This window comes from Emys orbicularis, chromosome 3 (assembly GCF_028017835.1).
Source record: "Emys orbicularis isolate rEmyOrb1 chromosome 3, rEmyOrb1.hap1, whole genome shotgun sequence".
NCBI lineage: Eukaryota > Metazoa > Chordata > Testudines > Emydidae > Emys > Emys orbicularis.
The window spans coordinates 78709858-78731825 of record NC_088685.1 but is presented as its reverse complement, the minus strand read 5'-3'; the positions used below and the strand labels follow the sequence as shown (position 1 = coordinate 78731825).

The 21968-nt window shown below is 44.5% G+C and overlaps 1 protein-coding gene across 1 annotated transcript in view; it reads left to right on the top strand.

Moving 5' to 3' along the window:
- MCHR2 (melanin concentrating hormone receptor 2) overlaps positions 1-21968 on the top strand; it is a 41673-nt gene that overhangs the window by 2459 nt on the left and 17246 nt on the right. The window contains exon 2 of the mRNA XM_065402152.1: positions 8128-8337. Coding sequence (XP_065258224.1) covers positions 8128-8337 — 210 coding nt within the window. The remainder of the gene's footprint in view (positions 1-8127; positions 8338-21968) is intronic.

The window sequence follows — 21968 nt, the reverse complement described above, 5'->3', positions numbered from 1 at the left end:
TGAGAGGGGGACCCAAGCCCACCCACTACTCCAGGTCCTGGCCCAGGGACCTTGTAGATGGCAGCCATGCACTGCATCCCCTCTAACCTCTCAGTCTACTTCCCCGGTAGCTTCCCCACAGCCCCGGCATCTTCTCCACCCTTATCTCAGGGCCTAAACATGCCAGTCTTAGCAGTCATCCAGGAGCTTGCTCTCACTCCCCTGATCCTGCCCAGCACTGCTATGTCCAGGGTGCTAGCTTTCTTCCTTCTGTAAGGCAGCCCATCCTCCCTCCTCCAGCTCTAGGAAACTACTGCCTCTGCTTTGCCCTGCAGCTCTTCTTATATATATCCTACTCAACCCTGATTAGCTGCTCCTCACAACCCCTCTCCTATTGGCTGCTTTCTGTGCAGCCTCCCCAGGGCTCCATTAATCCTTTACCGGCCAGTGTGAGGTGGATGCCCCATCACAGGACCTGATCCAATAAGCAAGCTCTGAGCATGCTTACCAGATTGAGCCCCCAAGCAAGGTAGGTGGAGAAAAGCCTGGTCAGGGGCTGCATTGCGCATGCACAGAAGCAGAAACATAGGTCTCTAGGGAACTTTGACTGCAAAAATTTAGATGCCAAGTGAGATTAGATGCCTACAGAGTTCAGCAGCAGCTGAGCAGAGGTTCTGTGAAGCCCAGTGGGGCCTGATTCTGGGACTTAGGCACCTAAAATGGCAGTTTAGTGCCTAAGTCCTTTTGTGAATCTAGCCCCAAATGTCTAATGTACTGTAGAAGTTGGCACCAAAAACAGCTCCCGATCTTTGTGGAGAAGACCACAGGAGTTTGTATGGGCTGGAGTAAGGGGAATATGTCTGTGAAAATGAATGAATGGATATAAAGGAAGAGAATATTCATTGAGCTTTTAAAATTCATAATATAGTCTCTGAAATGTTATAATAAAGGAAAACTAAAAAGGAACAAAGGGTTTTTTTCCCTCTTGAAAGGCCTTTGTCTGGCATGAATAACAAGATGAGGCAGAAGAGAATAGAGACAGACAGTGACGTTAAAAACTCAATGTGGTAATTATTGACATTTAATACGCTAGATACGCAAACAGAAGAGATTGTAGCAAATTTATATTTAAAGTTTGGCTCTACCCTGCAGCATGTGAGAGGAGGGATAGCTCAGTGGTTTGAGCATTGGCCTGCTAAGCCCAGAGTTATGAGTTTAATCCTTGAGGGGGCCATCTGGGGCAAAATCAGTACTTAGTCCTGCTAGTGAAGGCAGGGGGCTGGACTCCATGACCTTCCAGTTCTATGAGATAGGTATATCTCCATATATTCTTTATTTTTTTAGGACTATATAAAATGTTCACCTTTTGCTGAAAAGATCTGCTTCCAATATGTGTCAGGTCATATCTTCTTTCTTTACTGAATACATTTTTTACTATTTTTTCTTCAGTTAGCATCAAAGAGTCAACTGCTGAAATAGAAGCTGGATTCTGTCCCTGCTATTATGTCATCAACAGGATTATTAACCAAGTTCCAGTTGCAGAATTTTTATTAATAGTGATACAAGATCCAGAAAGAATCCTGTACTTTCAGATTGCAGTTTGAGCTTGCAGGATTGGCAGTTAGAAAATACTTATTTTTACATGCAAATAAAGCTGATTTGATCTGGACCCTATGATGGGACCCTATGATGTGATTTTTAAAAGCTCCCCAAAAATGCACTTTGGGCAAAATTCATCCATATGCAGAAGGTCAGCACTAAAGTCCCATTTGAGCCCTACTAAATGGCTCATTGACCTTGTCCTGGCCTTCTAAACATGAGTGGATTTCACCCACAGGGAAGGGAGAGTAGAGCTTCTCTATACCCAAGTCCAAAGAAGCACTACAGAACATGCTAAGAAAGGTTGAGAAGGGAGGAAGGGCAAAATTATGCAAATGGCACTTCGGGTGTGCGAAGTGTGATCCTGGACTGTTTTGCTGTCTGTTCTCTGCTCAGATGGAAGAGAAATGTGCACAATTCCTCTGCACCAAAAAAAGAACTGGAAAGTATTGTTGGTTTTTCCTGTTTCTCCCTTAGATTGATTTCAGAAACAGAAGCAATAATAATGTTGGAGGCTTAGAATTCCTCATCAATATTGGAACCATTAGGTATCTATAAATGATGTTTTCTGGTTTGACTGAGATTCAGTTAATTTTGATCTGTAACCAATCCCTGGAGAGATTTCCTTGTGTGTTTTTGTATGCAATGATGTAGATCATCTGTCTGGTCTTTAAGCTGAGAGGAGCCACTGATTGGGAGCAAATCCTTTTGAGATTCAGAACATCTGCTGAGATCTCAAGGTGCTAGTTAGTGCAGGCACTTGGACTGGAATAGGATGAATTATGATTTGTGACAGCACACAGTGCACTTCCCAGGTCCCCCAAAGTTGTTATTGAAATGACAATTAGTGTATGAATTATTGCAACATCAGTTCAAAGCACTATTTAACACTCCTTTTTGTAAGAGAATTGGGATCAGTCTTTCAAATCCTTTCCTGATTAGTATGACTGGGAGGAAGAGTGTTAGCTAGAAGACTGAACTAGCTAGAGAAATGACACATTTACAGAATCTGTAGAACTGAAATCTTGATTATTTAAGTTATCTCTCATCTATATGGATGTGTCAATTATTGAACAGCAAATTGCCCATATGGCTTATCATGGCTTGGGGAGAAAGCTCTGATTGCCAATGTAATTTCTGTGGCCTTAGCAATTGCTGAAAGAGTTTTAAACTCAATAGAGGAAAAGGAAACATAACTGAAAAGAGAGAAAGAGGGTTTGCAATCAAGTCTATAGGCTGCATTTTTGATGGTGTTTCATTGATATCATAATGCCACTATATAAATCCATAGTATCCCACACATCTTGAATACTACATTCAGTTCTGGTCACCCCATGTCAAAAATGATATATTAGAATTGGAAAAGGTGCAGACAAAGGCAACAAAAATTATTAGGGGTATGGAACAACTTCCGTATGAGGAGTGATTAAAAAGATTGGAACTGTACAGCTTAGAAAAGAGATGACTAAAGGAGGACATAATAGAGGCTGATATAATCATGAATAATATGGAGAAAATGAATAGGGAAGTGTTATTTAGCCCTTCACATAACACAAGAATTAGGGATCAACCAATGAAATTAATAGGCAGTAGGTTTTAAACAAACAAAAGGAAATACTTCTTCATACAACACCCAGTCAACCTGTGGAACTCTTTGCCATGGGATGTTGTGAAGGCCAAACGTATAACTGGGTTCAAAAAAGAATTAGATAGAATCATAGAACCATAGGGTTTAGAATGGACTGCAAGAGTCATCTAATCTAACCACCTACCAAAATGCAGGATTTGTTCCTAGAGGATAGGTCCATCAATGGCTATTGATGATCAACTAAGATGATCAGGGACACAGTCCAATGCTGCAGGTGTCCCTAAACCTCCAACCACCAGAAGCTGGGACTGGATGACAGGGAATGGATCACTCGAAATTGCCTTATTCTGTTCATTCCCTTTGAAGTATCTGGCATTGGGAACTATCAGAAGACAGGATCCTGGGCTATATGGACCACTGGTCTAGGGTGACCAGAAAGCAAGTGTGAAAAATCGGGATGGGGGTGGGGGGTAATAGGAGCTTATATAAGAAAAAGACCCAAAAATCGGGACTGTCCCTATAAAATCGGGACATCTGGTCACCCTACACTGGTCTGACCCAGTATGGCCGTTCTTATGTTCTTATGATAGGGGTAGAAATGGTGGTGTTGACGGATTATAAACAAAATTTCTTAAATAAAATATAGGTAAACTGTAACCAATACATTGGTATTAAAATGATTTAGGCAATACGTGTATCAAATGTGTCTCCACTTCAGTATTGTGGTAGCTCTGACAAACTACAGGAATTTTCAGTATCTAGAGACAACTGTGCAAAATTCAGCATGCAAATAAGCTCACTCCCCCATCCTTTGTACCCTCCCATCCCCTGTCTCTAATTAAATATGCATAGATCCTTGTACCTTGCACATACAGCATGGAAGAAAGCATGTCATCTCTCCCACAACAATTACTGTGGACTCAGTATGGGGGGTGTTCTTTGTCTTACACTCGATCCCAGGCTTCAACCCTCTCTGACAAGTCCATATTGGCGCTAACAGCGGGGGGAGCCAAACAGAAACAGAGACATGTTTTCAAAACATCCAGAGAAAATATTTGCACTTGAAAGGTTCACATCTTTTATTGTCATGTATTCAAGAACTTGTCTCTTGCTCTTCAGTTACACTGCTTTTAATAGTGCTTCAGTTGCCTTGGGATGCTTGCTATACATTCTTTGCTGATTATCGTAACATAAAATTTGACAGAGTAGAGAATTTGAGCTTCCAAATGTAAGTTCAGAAATGCCTGGCAGGATCTCTCCTGTTATTATGCATGAAGCAGTGCACAAAAGCCCTACAACAAGGAAAAAGTGAATGTCACCGTTCTGGTAAACATGTTTACATGCAACATACAAAAGCTTTATTTTATCTGGAAAGTCTGAGTTTTTAAACATAATAGCACCACTGGATGCCTGAAGAGCAACGGGGTTTTCTGGAGATCTTCTAGGCTCTTTCAGCATAGACAAGGTTATAGGCTGTTTGTCTATAAACATGGGAGGAAAGAACAAACAAATACAAACAAGCATCTCCACATGCTCCAATTATCAGTGCCAGCAAACAAACATTATAGCTTTGTACCTCTGTTTTTTCCACATCACAGCCAGATGAGGTAGAAGCATACTTCATTACTTATTAGAGTTGTGTGAAACAACCATTTATATCTAGCTGGCTCCATTGAGCTAATTTGTGTCTTTAGAAATACTCTTATTTCATACATTCTAGGACGTGGTGGCTGCAGTACAAATAATAAGAAACTTGGGACACTGTTTGTGTGGTTGTTATTAATATTATTTGTGAAGTGCCAATAGTGTGGTCAGTGTGCTGAATGTGGTATGCACAGGTGGGAATGGAATTTTCTTGCCTGCAGATCTGCCTTCTTACCTTTTGTGTCTTTCAGTGAGATTGACAAATAAGCCTCTACCCTCTTCTGGAAAGTAGACTGAAAAAGAATACTATAGGCACCCACTGCTTTCAGAAAACCTTTTGAGACTGTATTGGGTTGCCTGCTCTTTGTTGGGGAGAAGATAAATACTCAGAATATGACCCTGATGCTACAAAGCACTTTAACACATGCTTAACTTTAAGCATGCAAGAAACCCAGTGTGACTGTTCTCGCCAGCTGTGGTCAGTGGGTCTATTATTTACATGCACCACGCCCGCACACCCCTCTCTCACACATACACTCTCCCCCCAACCCACAACTGAGGGCTGTGCTGAGCTAGGAACTTAATTTTTGTAAAGGACCGGATCCTCATCCTCCATTGAGGAGTTCACTAATTTACACCACCTGAGGCTCTAACCCACTGTCTGCAGATATCATTGAACACACAAAAGCTGTGCTATAGGAACCTAATTAGATTTGCAAAGTCAAGCACTCACAAGTTAGAAAATGCCAGAATTAAGGCTGCCTGTGCAACCTTAATTCAGCCCCTTTATGCATATGAATTATGATACAGTCTTTAATTACATGATCACACACAATTTTTTCCACACAACCCCTGCCTCCTTCCATGAATAGGATGGACAGTGCTCCCTGAATGAGCAGCTCTTCAATATTTTGTTTTCTCTGGATTGTTCAGTGCATGGCCCCAGGGCTTTCTTTACTGCACACTATTCAAACCCTGATCCAAAGACAGAATTATTAATTTCCTCATGGGCTTTTATTATTAGTTATTATTTCTATTATCATAGCCGTAGAGCCCCACTCATGAACTGGGACTCCATTGTGTTAGAAACTGTACTCATCACTATAATATCTGAGTGCCTCACAAACATTAATTATTATTTTTTCACAACAACCTTGTGAGATGAGATGGTGGTATTATCCCCATTTTACAGACAAGGAACTAAGGCACAGAGATTAAGGACAATTGGGTGCCCAATTTAAGATGCCTGATTTTCCAACATCTCACTGCACTATCTAGCACTTTATATATTCAAGAAACGCTCTCATTGATTTCACTTGCAGCTGAGAGTGTTTAGCCCTTCTGCAAATCAGACCCCAGGCTATCGACTTGGGCATCCAGAAAAGAGGAACGCACAACTAGTAACCACCTATGAAGAGTTTGGTTTAAGTAACTTGCCCAACATCACACAAGAACTCTGTGGCAGAGACAGGAATAGAATCCAATTGTCCAGGGCAGTATTTAGCTGCCTTAACCAGGAGACAATCCTTTCTCTCCTCCAATCCCTTTCCTGCCTCTTTCACTACACAACTTCCAACTGCAGCAATAAATAAGGCAGAGGTCCTAGAGACAACACCCTCCTTCAGTACATGACCCTGACTCACTCCTCGAAGCAGCAATACGGTGGGAAAATAATATGTGATCGTGTAATTATAGACTGTATCATAATGCATTTGCATGGGAGGGAGAGCAAATTAAGTTTATATAGGTAACCTTAATTCTGGTATTTTGCAACTTTTGAGCGCTTGACTTTGCAACCTCAATAATGCTCTTTTAACATAGTTTAACATGTGTGTAATATATTTTTAAAATGCTAAAATACGTCACCAGCCATAGAATAAAGAAGCTACCATTGAAGATGAATACATTATATGATAATGCCTCTGGGTATGAGTAGGGACATCTTTGCTAGTTGAGCCAGAAGAAGAAAAGGTACAGGAAAGGGCAACAAAAATGATTAGAGGTATGGAACAGCTTCCTTATAAGGAGACTGGGACTTTTCAGCTTGGAAAAGAGGCAACTAAGGGAAGATATGATGGAGATCTATAAAATCATGACTGGTGTGAAGAAAGTAAAGAAGGAAGTGTTATTTACTCCTTTTCATAACACAAGAACTAGGGATCACCAAATGAAATTAATAGGCAGCAGGTTTAAAACAAACTAAAGGAAGTATTTCTTCACACAATGCACAGTCAACCTGTGGAACTCTTTGCCAGAGGATGTTATGAAGGCCAAGACTATACAAGGGTTCAAAAAAGAACTAGATAAGTTCGAGGTCTAGGTCCAGCAATGGCTATTAGCCAGAATGGGCAAGGGATGCAAAACCATGCTCTGAAGTGTCCCTAGCCTGTGTTTGCCAGAAGCTGGGAATGGGTGACAGGGGATGGATCACTTGATGGTTGCCTGTTCTGCTTATTCCCTCTGGGGCACCCTCACTGTTGGAAGACAGGATGCTGGGCTGGATGGACCAGTGATCTGACACAGTATGTCCGTTCTTATGTTCTTATATAATGGGACATGGAAGGATGTATTTATGATAACTGACCAGTTGAGGCATTATGAGGGCATATGGTCAAAACAAACAATAAAACTGTTTTAATTCAAAGTACCAAAATTCACTGTCCTCTCTCATTCCTCTCGTCCCCATTATTTCCATTCTCTCTTTTAGGTAAGCAAACAAACAAATCTTGCCATGTCTCACATCCCCTTGCAGCCCTGTTAGCAAAGGAGATTCCTCTCATTCCCAGATATATAATTATACACTTTTCTTCATCTGAGGAGATATGTTCAGCATTTGTAAGTCTGCTACTTGCTTCAAGTGTGGTGGCTTGCATGGAAAACATTTTGCTGAGGGGCTACTGAAACTCATTTTCACCTGTGACCTAAACTACAGCTAGAACCCAGACCATCAGAGGTGGCCGATTAATGTTTTAGGGCCAGATTTGTAAAAGTGCTGAAAGCTGCAGAGAGGTGCCCAATGGGATTTTCAAAATTGCCCCTTTAAAAATCTAGCCCTTGGTTCACTGCATCATCTAGTACCCAGGTCAGAGGGCCTGAGTCTCGCCTCTCACTTACAGTAGCTTTACCTCATGGCGCTCCATCAACTACAGTGGAAGTATTGAGAGTGGAGAATCAGGCCCAGAGATTTTTTAAACTTTTATAAATTTTTTCAAAGAGAAATTTGGGTTACCCAGGTGGGCATTAAAAACTAAACAGCATTAGCTCAGCAACATTGATGTTGACTGTGTCAAGTAATCTGTTTTCCCCATTTATTTCAGGTCTAGAAAAAAAAACATTCCAGATATCTATATCTGCAATCTGGCTGTAGCAGATTTGGTTCATATCATTGGCATGCCCTTTCTCATTCATCAGTGGGCCCGCGGAGGAGAGTGGGTGTTTGGCAGCCCTCTGTGTACCATCATTACATCCTTAGACACATGCAACCAGTTTGCATGCAGCGCTATTATGACAGTCATGAGTTTGGACAGGTACGTGGTTTAATCTGAATATATCCTAATTCTGTACAACAAATGCAACACTATTTTAATTTCATGTTTAAAAAGAGCTTTTCACAAATCCATCTTTATTAATTCGAGAATAAGAAATATTATCTTTTCTGCAGGTGTTAGTTTACAAACAGTATGAATACCCTTTTCTTGCTATTTTAGGCCCTGGGTTAGCAAGGTACTTGAACACATGCCTAATTTTAAGCATGGAAGCAATCCCATTGACTTCAGTGGAACTATCTTGGGGTTAAAGTTAAGCACATGTTTATGCAGGTTGCTGCATTGGGGGTGCAGATTATATTAATAGTCAATTTCCCAAAGAAACGATATATATTTTAATGATTATAGTGTAATAATAATAAAAATGGCTTCATGGTGAACTACAGAAACCTTGATTTTATAATAAAACAGTGACAAATATTATATCTGTTTACATTATTTCTGAAAACCATTTTTCTTATTGAAATTCAGTGACAGTATTGACTGTACAATAGGAATCTCAACTTTAATCATGTCAACAAGTTCCAAAAGCAGTTTTTGTGTGGTTCGGATCTTAAAGAGATATGTGATCATGGACAGGAAGGGCAAGTATACATTGAACCCAGGATGCTTTTACAAGTGTAGTGGAAAGTGTGACCAAAAAAAAAAAAAACCAACAACACCGATTGAGGAACAGAAGGAAAGCATTAAGGAGATGTTAAAGAGAGATATGAGTTAGGATAATACGAGGTGAGGGTAGAAAGATTGATTTGTAAGATGTTGCTATGAAAGGTGCCAACTAAAACCATGGGCGTGGATTCTATCATCAGAGGAGAATAAAGAGAGGACTAAGGATAGAAATTTGAAGGCATATCAATGGAGAATAAAATAGAAAAATAAAATCTAGAAACAGCTTTAAAAGTAGGTAACTACAGCCAGTTTTTCATGGGATAGATAAGTGTATTAACATTAGACGTAGCAATTGAGTGACAAGGAATTGAATAAAAAAAAAAAATTATAATTGTGGCTCAAATCCAGTTTTTAAGGTAGGGACCTGGCAGGGCCGCCGACGGGGGGCGCAAAAGAGGCAGCGACGTTAAAGCGCTGCCGCGGCAAAGGGCCCTGCTTAAAGCACTGCCGCATCAGCGCTTTAATGTCATTGCCTCTTTTGCACCCCCCAGGCCGCCGACGGGGGGGGAGGGGGAAGGGGAGGGCGGGAGGGGGAAAGGAGCAGCTGCCCTGTGGCTGGTGATTTAAAAGGGCCCGGGGCTCCGGCTGCTGCTACCGCGGCAGCGGCTGGTGCCCTGAGCTCTTTAAATCACCACTGGAGCCCTGGGCGGTGCAGGCCAGGCAGCCTAGATGGGCTGGCTGGGGGACACTGATCCCCAGCCCTGCCCATTCCGCTCGAGGCCCCACCCCTGGGGGGGGCAGAGCCCGCCCCCATACCAGTAAGAGCTCAATTTTACTTTCACCCCTGACTGTGTGGCCACTTCTAAGCAAAGATAGGTTGAGCACGTTGGCTACCAGATCCTCATTTGTGTCTGTCACCTTGCTGGCTAATATTATTTCCCCCAGAAATACTTCCCCTAGCAGTGGTCCTTCATGAGCTCCATTAGAGAGCTATCCAGTCGTGGCATTGATATCATAGCCTTTACACCCTGAAAAACAACTTTATATATGAGTGCTTCAAGAAGTGACAAACAACTGCCTCTCCGTGGTTAGCTGGAAATTGTACGGGCAGCGTAGCAGGGTTTGCCTTTCACTTACTTGACTTAATATTTAATAATAAATCATTTAAGCAAAACTCTAAAAACTACTTGGGTTGCTAATGCACATTGTCATTTACAACAAGGTTTCCCACAGTGACACTGAGACATTTGTGCTGCTTAATATAGATTAATGTTGATGTCACAAGCAAATATTAAGTACATAAAACAAAGCTGAAGTCATGGCAGCAGAACTTTAGGCCTGGTCTACACTACGACTTTAATTCGGATTTAGCTGCCTTAATTCGAATTAACGCTTGACCCGTCCACACAACGAAGCCATTTAATTCGAATTAAAGAGCCCTTTAATTCGATTTCTGTACTCCACCCCGACGAGCGGAGTAGCGCCAAAATCGAATTTGTCAATTCGAATTAGCGTTAGTGTGGCCGCAATTCGATGTTATTGGCCTCCAGGAGCTATCCCACAGTGCACCATTGTGACCGCTCTGGCCAGCAATCTGAACTCGCATGCACTGGCCAGGTGGACAGGAAAAGACCCGGGAACATTTGAATTTCATTTCCTGTTTGCACAGCGTGGAGAGCACAGGTGACCACAGAGAGCTCATCAGCACAGGTAACCATGCAGGCTGATAATCGAAAAAGAGCACCAGCATGGACCGTACAGGAGGTACTGGATTTGATCTCTATATGGGGAGAGGATTCAGTGCTAGCTGAACTGCGTTCGAAAAGACGAAATGCCAAAACTTATGAAAAAATTTCCAAGGGCATGATGGAGAGAGGCCACAATAGGGACACAGATCAGTGCCGCGTGAAAGTCAAGGAGCTCAGACAAGCCTATCAAAAAGCAAAGGAGGCAAACGGTCGCTCCGGGTCAGAGCCGCGGACATGCCGCTTCTACGCTGAGCTAAATGCATTTCTAGGGGGGGCCGCCACCACTACCTCACCTCTGACTGTGGATTCCGAGCTGGGGATAATCTCATCAGGTACACCTGATGATTCCGTGGAAGGGGAAGAGGAGGAGGAGGAGGAGGACGAGCTGGCAGAGAGCACCCAGCTCTCCGTTCTCCCCAACAGCCAGGAACTGTTTCTCACCCTGACTGAAGTACCCTCCCAAGCCTCCCAAGCCAGCACCCAAGACCATGACCCCATGGAAGGGACCTCAGGTGAGTTTACCTTTTAAAATAGAAAACATGGTTTAAAAGCAAGCATTTTTAATGATTAATTTGCCCTGAGCACTTGGGATGCATTCGCAGCCAGTACAGCTACTGGAAAAGTCTGTTAACATGTCTGGGGATGGAGCGGAAATCCTCCAGGGACATCTCCATGAAGCTCTCCTGGAGGTACTCCAAAAGCCTTGCCACAAGGTTTCTGGGCAGTGCAGCCTTATTCCGTCCTCCATGGTAGGACACTTGACCACGCCATGCTAGTAGCAAGTAATCTGGTATCATTGCCTGACACAGCCTGGCAGCGTATGGTCCCGGTGTTTGCTGGCATTCAAGCAACATCCGTTCTTTATCTTGCTGTGTAATCCTCAGGAGAGTGATATCGCTTAGGGTAACCTGGTTGAAATAAGGGAATTTAATTAAGGGGACTGAGGTGGCCGTTCCTACTGGGCTGTTTGCCTGTGGCTGAAAAGAAATCCTTCCCTGCATTTAGCCAAGTGCAAGGGGGGGGGGGGAGGATTGGCCCAGAGCTTTTCGCGTTTTGCTAGCAGGGATCTTCCCTGATACCAGCCACGCGGTGGGGGGAGGGAGAAAGCAATCATCCCAGAGAATTCATGGCGGGTGGGGGTGGGGGGGTGTTAGTTTGGTTCCTGCAGGGATCTTCCCTGATACCAGCCACGCGGTGGGGGGAGGGAGAAAGCAATCATCCCAGAGAATTCATGGCGGGTGGGGGGGGGGGGGTGTTAGTTTGGTTCCTGCAGGGATCTTCCCTGATACCAGCCACGCGGTGGGGGGAGGGAGAAAGCAATCATCCCAGACAATTCATGGCGGGTGTGGGGGGGGTGGTGTTAGTTTGGTTCCTGCAGGGATCTTCCCTGATACCAGCCACGCGGTGGGGGGAGGGAGAAAGCAATCATCCCAGAGAATTGGATGGGGGGGGGGGTGTTAACCTTCAGCAGCAGAAAACAAGCTAACAGGAAAACTGCAGCACAACGGGCTTTGCTTGGTATGTGGGAAAGCAGGGCGCAGAAGCCTAAAGACAGTGGCTTACCATGGCAGCATGCAAGGTGAATTCTGTTGCCCCGACCTGCGTCTGTGATCTCTAGCAGCAAAGCCACAGGCACTCAATATTAAGAGGCAAAATGCGACCTTGCACAGAAATCACATGTGCTATGTAATGTGAATAGTATACACCGTGAAAGAGTATAAGCATTGTTCTGAAAAATGTATCTTTTAAAAAAATTCTCTCCTTTTTTCACTCCCTCCAGCAGGTGCAAATGTTTCAAGCCTCCCTCCTCCTTCCCGAAGGCTATCCCAGATAAGGCGTCGTAAAAAAAAGACGAGAGAAGAGATGTTTTCCGAAATCATGCAATCCACCAGGAATGAAAGAGCTCATCTGAATGAGTGGAAGGAGACGGTTTGCAAGTATAGGAAAGAAGCCAGTGACCGTGAGGACAGGAGGGACCAACGTGAGGACATGAGGGACCAACGTGAGGACAGAAGGGACCAACGTGAGGAGAGGAGAGACGCTCGAGATGAGAGGTGGCGGCAGGAAGATCAGAGGAGTCGGGAAGCAACGCTGGGGCTGCTGCGTGAGCAAACAGACATGCTCCGGCGTCTGGTGGAGCTTCAGGAACGGCTGCTGGAGAACCGAGTGCCGCTACAGCCCCTGTATAACCCCCCTACCTCCTCACCATGTTCCATAGCCTCCACACCCAGACGTGTAAGAACACGGGGGGGAAGGCTCCGTACACCCTCCCATTCCACCCCAGTGGACAGCCCAAGCAAAAGGCTGCCATTTTTTAACCTTTTTTTACTGGGCTTTTCCTTCCCGCAGATCCTCCTCCCAAACCCCACTCAGGTTCTGTGCCGCTACAGCCCCTGTATAACCCCCCTACCTCCTCACCATGTTCCATAGCCTCCACACCCAGACATGTAAGAACATGGGGGGAAGGCTCCATACACCCTCCCATTCCACCCCAGTGGACAGCCCAAGCAAAAGGCTGCCATTTTCTTAACCTTTTTTTACTGGGCTTTTCCTTCCCGCTGATCCTCCTCCCAAACCCCACTCAGGTTCTCTCCCTCTTTTTATAATCAATTAGTAAAGAATAAATGATTTTTAAACAATGGTGACTTTATTTCCTTTGAAAGCAAGCTGGGGGAAGGGGGAGGGTGGGTTCCTTACAGAGAATGAGTCAATAAAGGGAGCGGGTTTTCAGGAAGGATAAACAAACATAAATTTCACACTGTAGCCTGGCCAGTCATGAAACTGGTTTTCAAAGCTTCCCTAATGCGCAGCGCTTCATCGTGTGCTCTTCTAATCGCCCTGGTGTCTGGCTGCGAGTAATCAGCAGCCAGGCGATTTGCCTCAGCCTCCCACCCTGCCATAAAGGTCTCCCCCTTGCTCTCACAGAGATTGTGAAGCACACAGCAAGCAGTAATAACAATGGGGATATTGGTTTGGCTGAGGTCTGAGCGAGTCAATAAGGATCGCCAGCGACCTTTTAAACGGCCAAATGCACATTCTACCACCATTCTGCACTTGCTCAGCCTGTAGTTGAACAACTCCTGACTCCTGTCCAGGCTGCCTGTGTATGGCTTCATGAGCCATGGCATTAAGGGGTAGGCTGGGTCCCCAAGAATAACAATTGGCATTTCAACATCCCCCATGGTTATTTTCTGGTCCGGAAAGTAAGTCCCTTGCTGCAGCCGTTTAAACAGATTGGTGTTCCTGAAGACGCGAGCGTCATGAACCCTTCCCGGCCAGCCCACATGGATGTTGGTGAAACGTCCCTTGTGATCCACAAGTGCTTGCAGCACCATTGAGAAGTACCCCTTGCGGTTTATGTACTGGGTACCCTGGTGCTCCGGTGCCAAGATAGGAATATGGGTTCCATCTATTGCCCCACCACAGTTAGGGAATCCCATTGCAGCAAAGCCATCCACTATGACCTGCACATTTCCCAGAGTCACTACCTTTCGTAGCAGCACCTCCGTGATTGCTTTGGCTACTTGCATCACAGCAGCCCCCACAGTAGATTTGCCCACTCCAAATTGATTCCCGACTGACCGGTAGCTGTCTGGCGTTGCAAGCTTCCACAGGGCTATCGCCACTCGCTTCTCAACTGTGAGGGCTGCTCTCATCTTGGTATTCTGGCGCTTCAGGGCAGGGGAAAGCAAGTCACAAAGTTCCATGAAAGTGCCCTTACGCATGCGAAAGTTTCTCAGCCACTGGGAATCGTCCCACACCTGCAACACTATGCGGTCCCACCAGTCTGTGCTTGTTTCCCGGGCCCAGAATCGGCGTTCAAAGCCTATAACCTGGCCCATTAACATCATAATCTCCAAAGCACCGGGGCCCGCGGTCTCAGAGAATTCTGTGTCCGTGTCCATGTCCTCATCACGCTGGTCGCTGCGCTGCAATCGCCGCCTCCTCCTCCTCCTCGCCTCTTTTTTCTGGTCCTGTGTAAGCATAAACTCCACGAGAAAGCGCGAGGTGTTTATAATGTTCGAGACTGCGTTCTGGAGCACAACGGGATCCATGCTTGATGCAGAATGGAGTCTGCAGAGTTCACTCAGGAAAAAAGGCGCGAAATGGTTGTCTGCCGTTGCTTTCAGGGAGGGAGGGGGAGGCTGTACCCAGAACTACCTGCGACAATGTTTTTTGCCCCATCATGCACTGGGGTCTCAACCCAGAATTCCAAGGGGGGTGGAGACTGCGGGAACTATGGGATAGCTATGTAAAAGCTACCCACAATGCAACGCTCTGGAAATCGATGCTACTATGGTAGCTTGGACGCAAACCACCGAATTAATGGTGCCTAGTGTGGCCGAATACATTCGAATTTATAAAATCGGTTTCCTAAATTCGAATTATATAAATTCGAATTAATCCTGTAGTGTAGACATACCCTTAGTCTGTTGCTAAAGGGACACATCCTCAGGAACAACTCACAGCTCCTGTCCTTCTAGTGGAGGAGGAGACACACATCAGAGCTTATTCAGATGTCCTTGAAATCAAGAGTAAATCCACTGAAGTCAGTGGAGTTACATCAGTGTAAAACTGGCTTAGGGGACACCAGAATGATCTACAGAGAAGCAGATTTTTTCCCCAAAGAAGTTTTAATAGTGCTTGTGACTGTACCAAATACAGTTCTTCCTCTCTCCTTCTTTGACCACCACTTTTACAGCTCCATCTAAAGGGCAAGTTAGCTTATCTACTTCACAAGTGCTGCTGTATGAATCTGCAAGCAAAGGTTCATATAAAAACATTATTAAGTCAGCTGAGTAGCTTCCTTTCTATGACTATTTAGTCCATCAAACGATCCCAACCTCTGCCAGCATGATCTAGAACAGGGGTCGGCAACCTCTGGCACGCAGCTCGCCAGGGTAAGCACCCTGGCGGGCTGAGCCGGTTTGTTTACCTCCCGCGTCCACAGGTTTGGCTGATCGCAGCTCCCACTGGCCGCGGTTCGCCGCTCCAGGCCAATGGGGGCTGCAGGAAGCGGCGCGGGCTGAGGGATGTACTGGCTGCGGCTTCCCGCTGCCCCCATTGGCCTGGAGTGGCGGACCATGGCCAGGGGGAGCCGCGATCGGCTGAACCTGTGGACGCGGCAGGTAAACAAAGTGGCCTGGCCCGCCACGGTGCTTACCCTGGCGAGCCGCGTGCCAGAGGTTGCCAACCCCTGATCTAGAAAGACTAATATGTCCTTCTGGGGAATGTTCTTGGTGAGGACATTAGTGGAAGATTACCTGTACACTAGTATATAGGGGGCCAGAACCTTTCAGGTATTGAGTGTGGGGGGGTACTTTGTGGCTCTCTGCTCCTCTGGATATTAGACCTCATTCCAGTCTTGAGGAGTGTTTAGAACAGCCTCAAGACTGTTCTAAATTGTTCTGGCAACTGGGGTTTGCTGGAGAGGGAGGGAAAGCTGGTCCCCCATTTTCTTTAGTCACACCCCCAAACCAAGGGGAATTTCTTTATATCAGTGGAGCACACAAGACAGATTTGAAAGGCCTGAGGATCTGCTCCTGGGTGTTTGATCTTCTCAAGAAGGGCACACACCCTACACTGGTTCCACTCTACTATCTTCAGTAGACTTATTCCTGATTTGCACTGGACTATATGAGACTGGAATCAGGCCCTCATTTACAAAACTGTTAGAGATAGACCTCAGCCATGGAGCTCAGATCTAGATGTCTGCAGCAAAGCTCCTATTGATTTCAGTGGGTACAGCAGGATGAGACACTTTAGGGAAGCTCAGATTTAGATCTGAATCTAAAGTTTGGTGTTCCCATTAAGGCCCATTATAGAGATAGTCCTGAGCCATGAAGCTGAGTTTGCGATGTAAATACATATCCAAACATACCTGAAGTTCAGTGGAACAAAAATTGGTCAAGTATTCCAGTTCAGGCAGATCTCTAATTTCTACATAAGAACATAAGAATGGCCATACTGGGTCAGATCAAAGGTCCATCTAGTCCAGTATCCTGTCTTCCGACAGTGGCCAGTGCCAGGTGTTTCAAAGGAAATGAGCAGAACAGGCAACCATCAAATGTTCCATCCCCTGTTGCTATGCCAGTATTCCTGAGAAACTCTCCATTATACTCGGTTAATTCACAGTTTAAGAGAAGGCAAGTTCAGCATCTTAAAATTATCTACTGTATAATAAATACATATTAAAAATTAAACATCTAGGACTTAAAATGTTATAGTATAGGGGAGGCCAGATACTCCCCTCTGCAGAATGGCAAGAACAGAAGTAAACAGAGAAAAAAAGGCAAAGGGGCTGTAAGCTATGAGGCATATCTCCCCCACCTTAACACACTCAGAGCTGTCTGTGGCCTGCATGTGTGAATGTTCAATGGAAATGGAGGAGAGGGGTATGCAGGCAGTTGCAGGAGGAGAATGCAGCTGCTCTAACATGCTGTGCTTTCTTCGGTAGGCATTTGAGAAGGTTCCCCATAACGCTGAAGGTAACATAGCACTGGAGGTTTGCCACCTTGCTGAGGTTGGCAAGGGTTTCCACATTTGAGGAGGGCTCTCTCCTCCAAAAGCTTTGGCGAAAGGGAGGAAGAATCTTGAGAATGACCATCTTCATTGCTCCTCCTGAAGTGGAGCTCAGCCAGAGATGTTAGTACTGGGCAATGCATTCCTCTTCTCCCAGGATAGGACATCAGGGCTGTTCTGAAAAGACTCAGTTTGCCTATCCTAACACATCCTTCCCAGGAGCTCGATTGACAGTACAATTAGATTAGATGGAGTCTGCCTCCTTCTCTAGGAGTGTACACTGAATGTGAATGGCAGACAAAACTGAAATCAGTGAGAAAAGCAGCATGCACAGACATACTACAGAAAGGAAAACTATGTTAAAGCCAAGGAAATGAATAAATATCTCAGGCCAGATTCATTCTTGTTGCTATAGGAAGGGATAAGTTACACCTTCCTGCACCAGCCTGAACTCATGCCCTTCAGGGTAAGTTTTATTCACACCAAGGAAAGGAACTGCTGGTGCATACCCAAATCTAGCCACATGAGCATCATAGAATCATAGAATACAGGATTGGAAGGGACCTCAGGAGGTCATCTAGTCCAACCCCCTGCTCAAAGCAGGACCAATCCCCAACTAAATCATCCCAGCCAGGGCTTTGTCAAGCCTGACCTTAAAAACCTCTAAGGAAGGAGATTTCACCACCTCCCTAGGTAACCCATTCCAGTGCTTCACCACCCTCCTGGTGAAAAAGCTTTTCCTAATATCCAATCTAAACCTCCCCCACTGCAATTTGAGACCATTACTCCTTGTTCTGAGGATATACTCATGTCAGTCAATTTAGTGATTTCCCTTATCATGCTAGATTTCATTTGATCAGCTTTGGGTTCTGCATTGCTGAGTTCAAGGAATGAGAGCTAGAAAATTTAATGAATTTAGAAATACAGGGCAGGAGCAGTTCCTTTACAGTCAAATTTCAATTACTAAAAATGACTAAACAAGTAATTAAATGATCCAGAAATAAAATCATAAAACATTTAAAGTGATAAAAATATCTAAGGGCCAGATTGTGATATCTTTATTCACATCAAGTAGTTCATTGCCCCAGGATTAATCATATTGAAATCAATGAGATTACTGTTGGCATAAGGTACTACTCAGTCTGAGTAAGGTATTGCTATCTAAATAATTGTGAACCTGATTTGCCTGTTTAAATGTCCAGTAAATCAACTTCGGGTCTTATGGTATAGTTTATTTGGCCCATCACTTTTCCATCTGAGTTATAGAAAAAGAGATGGGCCAATCTCAAAAGCTTTAGTATTGGCATTCCAGTCTGAGGCTATGTCTACACTACGGGGGGGAGGGGGGGGAATCAATTTCAGATACGCAAATTCAGCTACGGGAATAGCGTAGCTGAATTCGACGTATCTGATCCGACTTACCCCGCTGTGAGGACGGCGGCAAATCGACCACCGCAGCTCCCCCGTCGATGGCGCGTACTCCTACCTGGGCTGGTGGAGTATGCACGTCGATTAGGGGATCGATTATCACGTCCCGACGAGACGCGATAAATCGATCCCCGAGAGATCGATTTCTACCCGCCGATCTGGACGGGTAGTGAAGACAAGCCCTAATAAGCACCCAGAACTTTGGTGGCGTCTCTAAATCACAAACACAAAACTGGGATGAGATTCATAGAACAGGCTTCTCCATAAGACTCTGTACTTCCAGTTTTGGTCCCGAAGATTCATGGGCCCAAAATAAAGAGGATGGGGTTCTTACTTCATCCAAACTGTTTCCCCAGTTCTAAAAAGGCTCTAGAATAATAATACTGATATACTTTGCACTTATGTAGCACTTTTCATACAAAGATCTCAAAGCACTATACAAAAGGTGGATAAATATTAGTCCCATTTTACAAGTTGGGCACTTGAAATACAGAGAGGTTGTGTGTCCAAGGTCATACAGACTCAGCAGCAGAACTGAGATTAGACCGAGGTCTCCTTGCTCCCAGTCCATTGCTCAACCAGAAATCTCATTTTGCCCTAAGGCTGCCTTATGCTTCTCTGGTCAGGTAAAGAGACATTAAAGTGGATGTAAATATAATTTATTCCACTTTAAAGCCCCTTTACACTGCCCTTTGTGCAAATGAAAATCAGCCTCTTCCCCTCCCCATCATGAATAAAATTGTATTAAAATGTTTAGATAGCAGACATTCACCTTTGAACTGCTTCAGAATTCTTCATCTTGGATTGAAAAAAACCTGTATGCTAAAATTAAGAAAATATAGTATAAGCTTTTTAAAAGCAATATCAGGGAGTGCTCAAATTTGCAACTACATATTTTCTTCACTTTTTATTTTGCCTTCGCTCTTACAATGAAACTCCATTCTCTATTCAAACATACAGTACACAGTAGAGAAAGGGCAGTGTATATTCTTAGAATTCAAAGTCAGAAAGGACCATTAGATCATCTAATCTGACCTCCTGTATATCACAGGCTATTAAATTTCACTTAGTTGCCTCGTACTGAGCCCAGAAACTTGTGTTTGGCTAATGCATATCTTCCAGAAAGGCATCCAGTCTTGATCTGAAGAACAAAAAAGATGGAGACTCCACCATGTCCCCTGGGAGTTTGTTTGCATCCTGACTCACCCTCACTACCATTTTCCAGTTTCAATTTGTCTGTCTTCACCTGCCAACTATTGGTCTTGTTATGGTGACAGGTTTCAGAGTGGTAGCCGTGTTAGTCTGTATCAGCAAAAACAAACTCCTTGTTGGTCTTGTTGTGCTTTTCTCCACTAGATTTAAGAGTCCTTTAGTACCCAGTATTTTATCCCCATGAAAGTATTTATACACTGTAATCAAGTCATCTCTCAGTCTTCTTTTTGATAAGCTAAAAAGGTTGCTAAACTTGCATTGCTCCTCTCTATGGTCTCAAGAATCCATTTCTTCCAAACAATAGTTGCATTGGTTAAAGAAAATTACAAAGTAACGATCTGCAAGTTTACTATAGATGCACCTGCACATTATCGTCTTCTCTAATTTAAAGCCACCTTAGAAGTAAAAGATTCATAGGCATTTACAAATCAAAGACTGTTGCATTAATTCAGTCTGTGGTGCAATGATGGTCTCCATCTCAGAATATACTGCAGATGTTTCCAAAAATTTAGAATAGAGCATGTGTGCTATAAAAAAAATAGAGGACTGATAAAAAGAATAGAAATAATGCATTTTCATAAACAGGAATTGCTTTCAAAACTCATTTATTATGATTATGTCATTATCTAGCACTACAGATGTACATCGTACTGTGAAATAGGTAAAATGTGTAAACAAGAGGCCCTCCCTGACTGTTACCAGATTTGCCCATTACTTTGAGATACGCTCATTTATTAGGGTTACTCTTCTTGGAGGGGCGGGTTCTGTAATTCTATCAATGTACTGCTTGTGTGACTTGTATTCTCATATGGAGCTCTACTTCTCCCTTCTGCAAGTTCCCTCCCAATGGAGCTATTCTGCAGGACCTAGGTTCCCCATGGCTGGGTTCTTCCAGCCCCAGAATCAGACTGACACACATACACACACATTAACAGAGTGCGTCTGAGAGGACCGGGTTAATCACACTCCCAAGCTGACCCCTTAAATGTCCTGAACTCAGCAGGCTGGGTCGAGAGCACTTCCAAGCTGTCACCCTCATATGCCATGGGCATCGCACTGGAACAGAGTATGCCTGAGCAGGCTGGGTCGAGCAGCACTTCCAAGCTGCCACCCTCATATGCCCCAGGTTCAGCCTATCCCCACTTCCATGTTACAATTGTTCTGGTAGTAACCCACTTGATGAGCAAACCCCACAGGATTCTTGAGCGCTGCAGAGATCTTTAGCTTAAGTACAAGGAGCATTGCTGCAGACACAGACACACACAGAAACAACCAGCTTAACCATAAAAGTTTTTTATTGCCAGGTAATAACCATACAAGGGGAGACAAACAAACAAAACAGTTATATTAAATCCAACTTAAATTTGATCACACAAGTCAGATTTAGAAAACTGTAACTGATCACACAAATCAGAGTCAGAAGCCTATACCAAGAGAGACAAAGTTAGGTTCTCACCACTCCGTGAAGCTTGAATCGATCGGGGTTCCCAAGTGGTGGGAAGTGAGTCAGACAGGCTGTGCCCTGGTTCCCCAAGAACACAGAGCTGATAGATAACAATTCCCCCCATTGATGGGATGAATCAATTACTCTGTAAATTTCCATTCTTGAGAAAATTATGTTAAAGAGTTGCTTAGCTGTGACCGAGGCAGTGTTGGTTTTAGTAGGAATGGCTTCCACCCATTTGGAGAAGGGATCTACTATTACCAAGCAGTACTTATTCCCTCTACTCCTCGTGGGTAACAGGGCACAGACTCACCACAGCAGCGCCTCCTGCTGGTTGGTTAGGGAATTAACTCCTTCAGCGGTGAGCCATCGCTAGTGGTGTCTCGCCCACCATTACGGTCAGTCTCCACCATCCTCACAGTTGGACCCACGTCACTCCCAGACCGCGGCATGCACTTCTGGACATTGCCCTCTGGCTGTGCCCGCTCCGCTGACTCTCCCCACCTTCCGGGGGACCGGCAGCTTCTGGTTCTATCACTCGCCTCAGTGGCTCACTGCAGTCCTTAGTATAGCCCCTTGCTCCAAGGGCAAACTGCAGTCTGGCTTAGCCACTCTCATCACTAGCAAGTAGAGGGGAAAGGGGTGGGGGA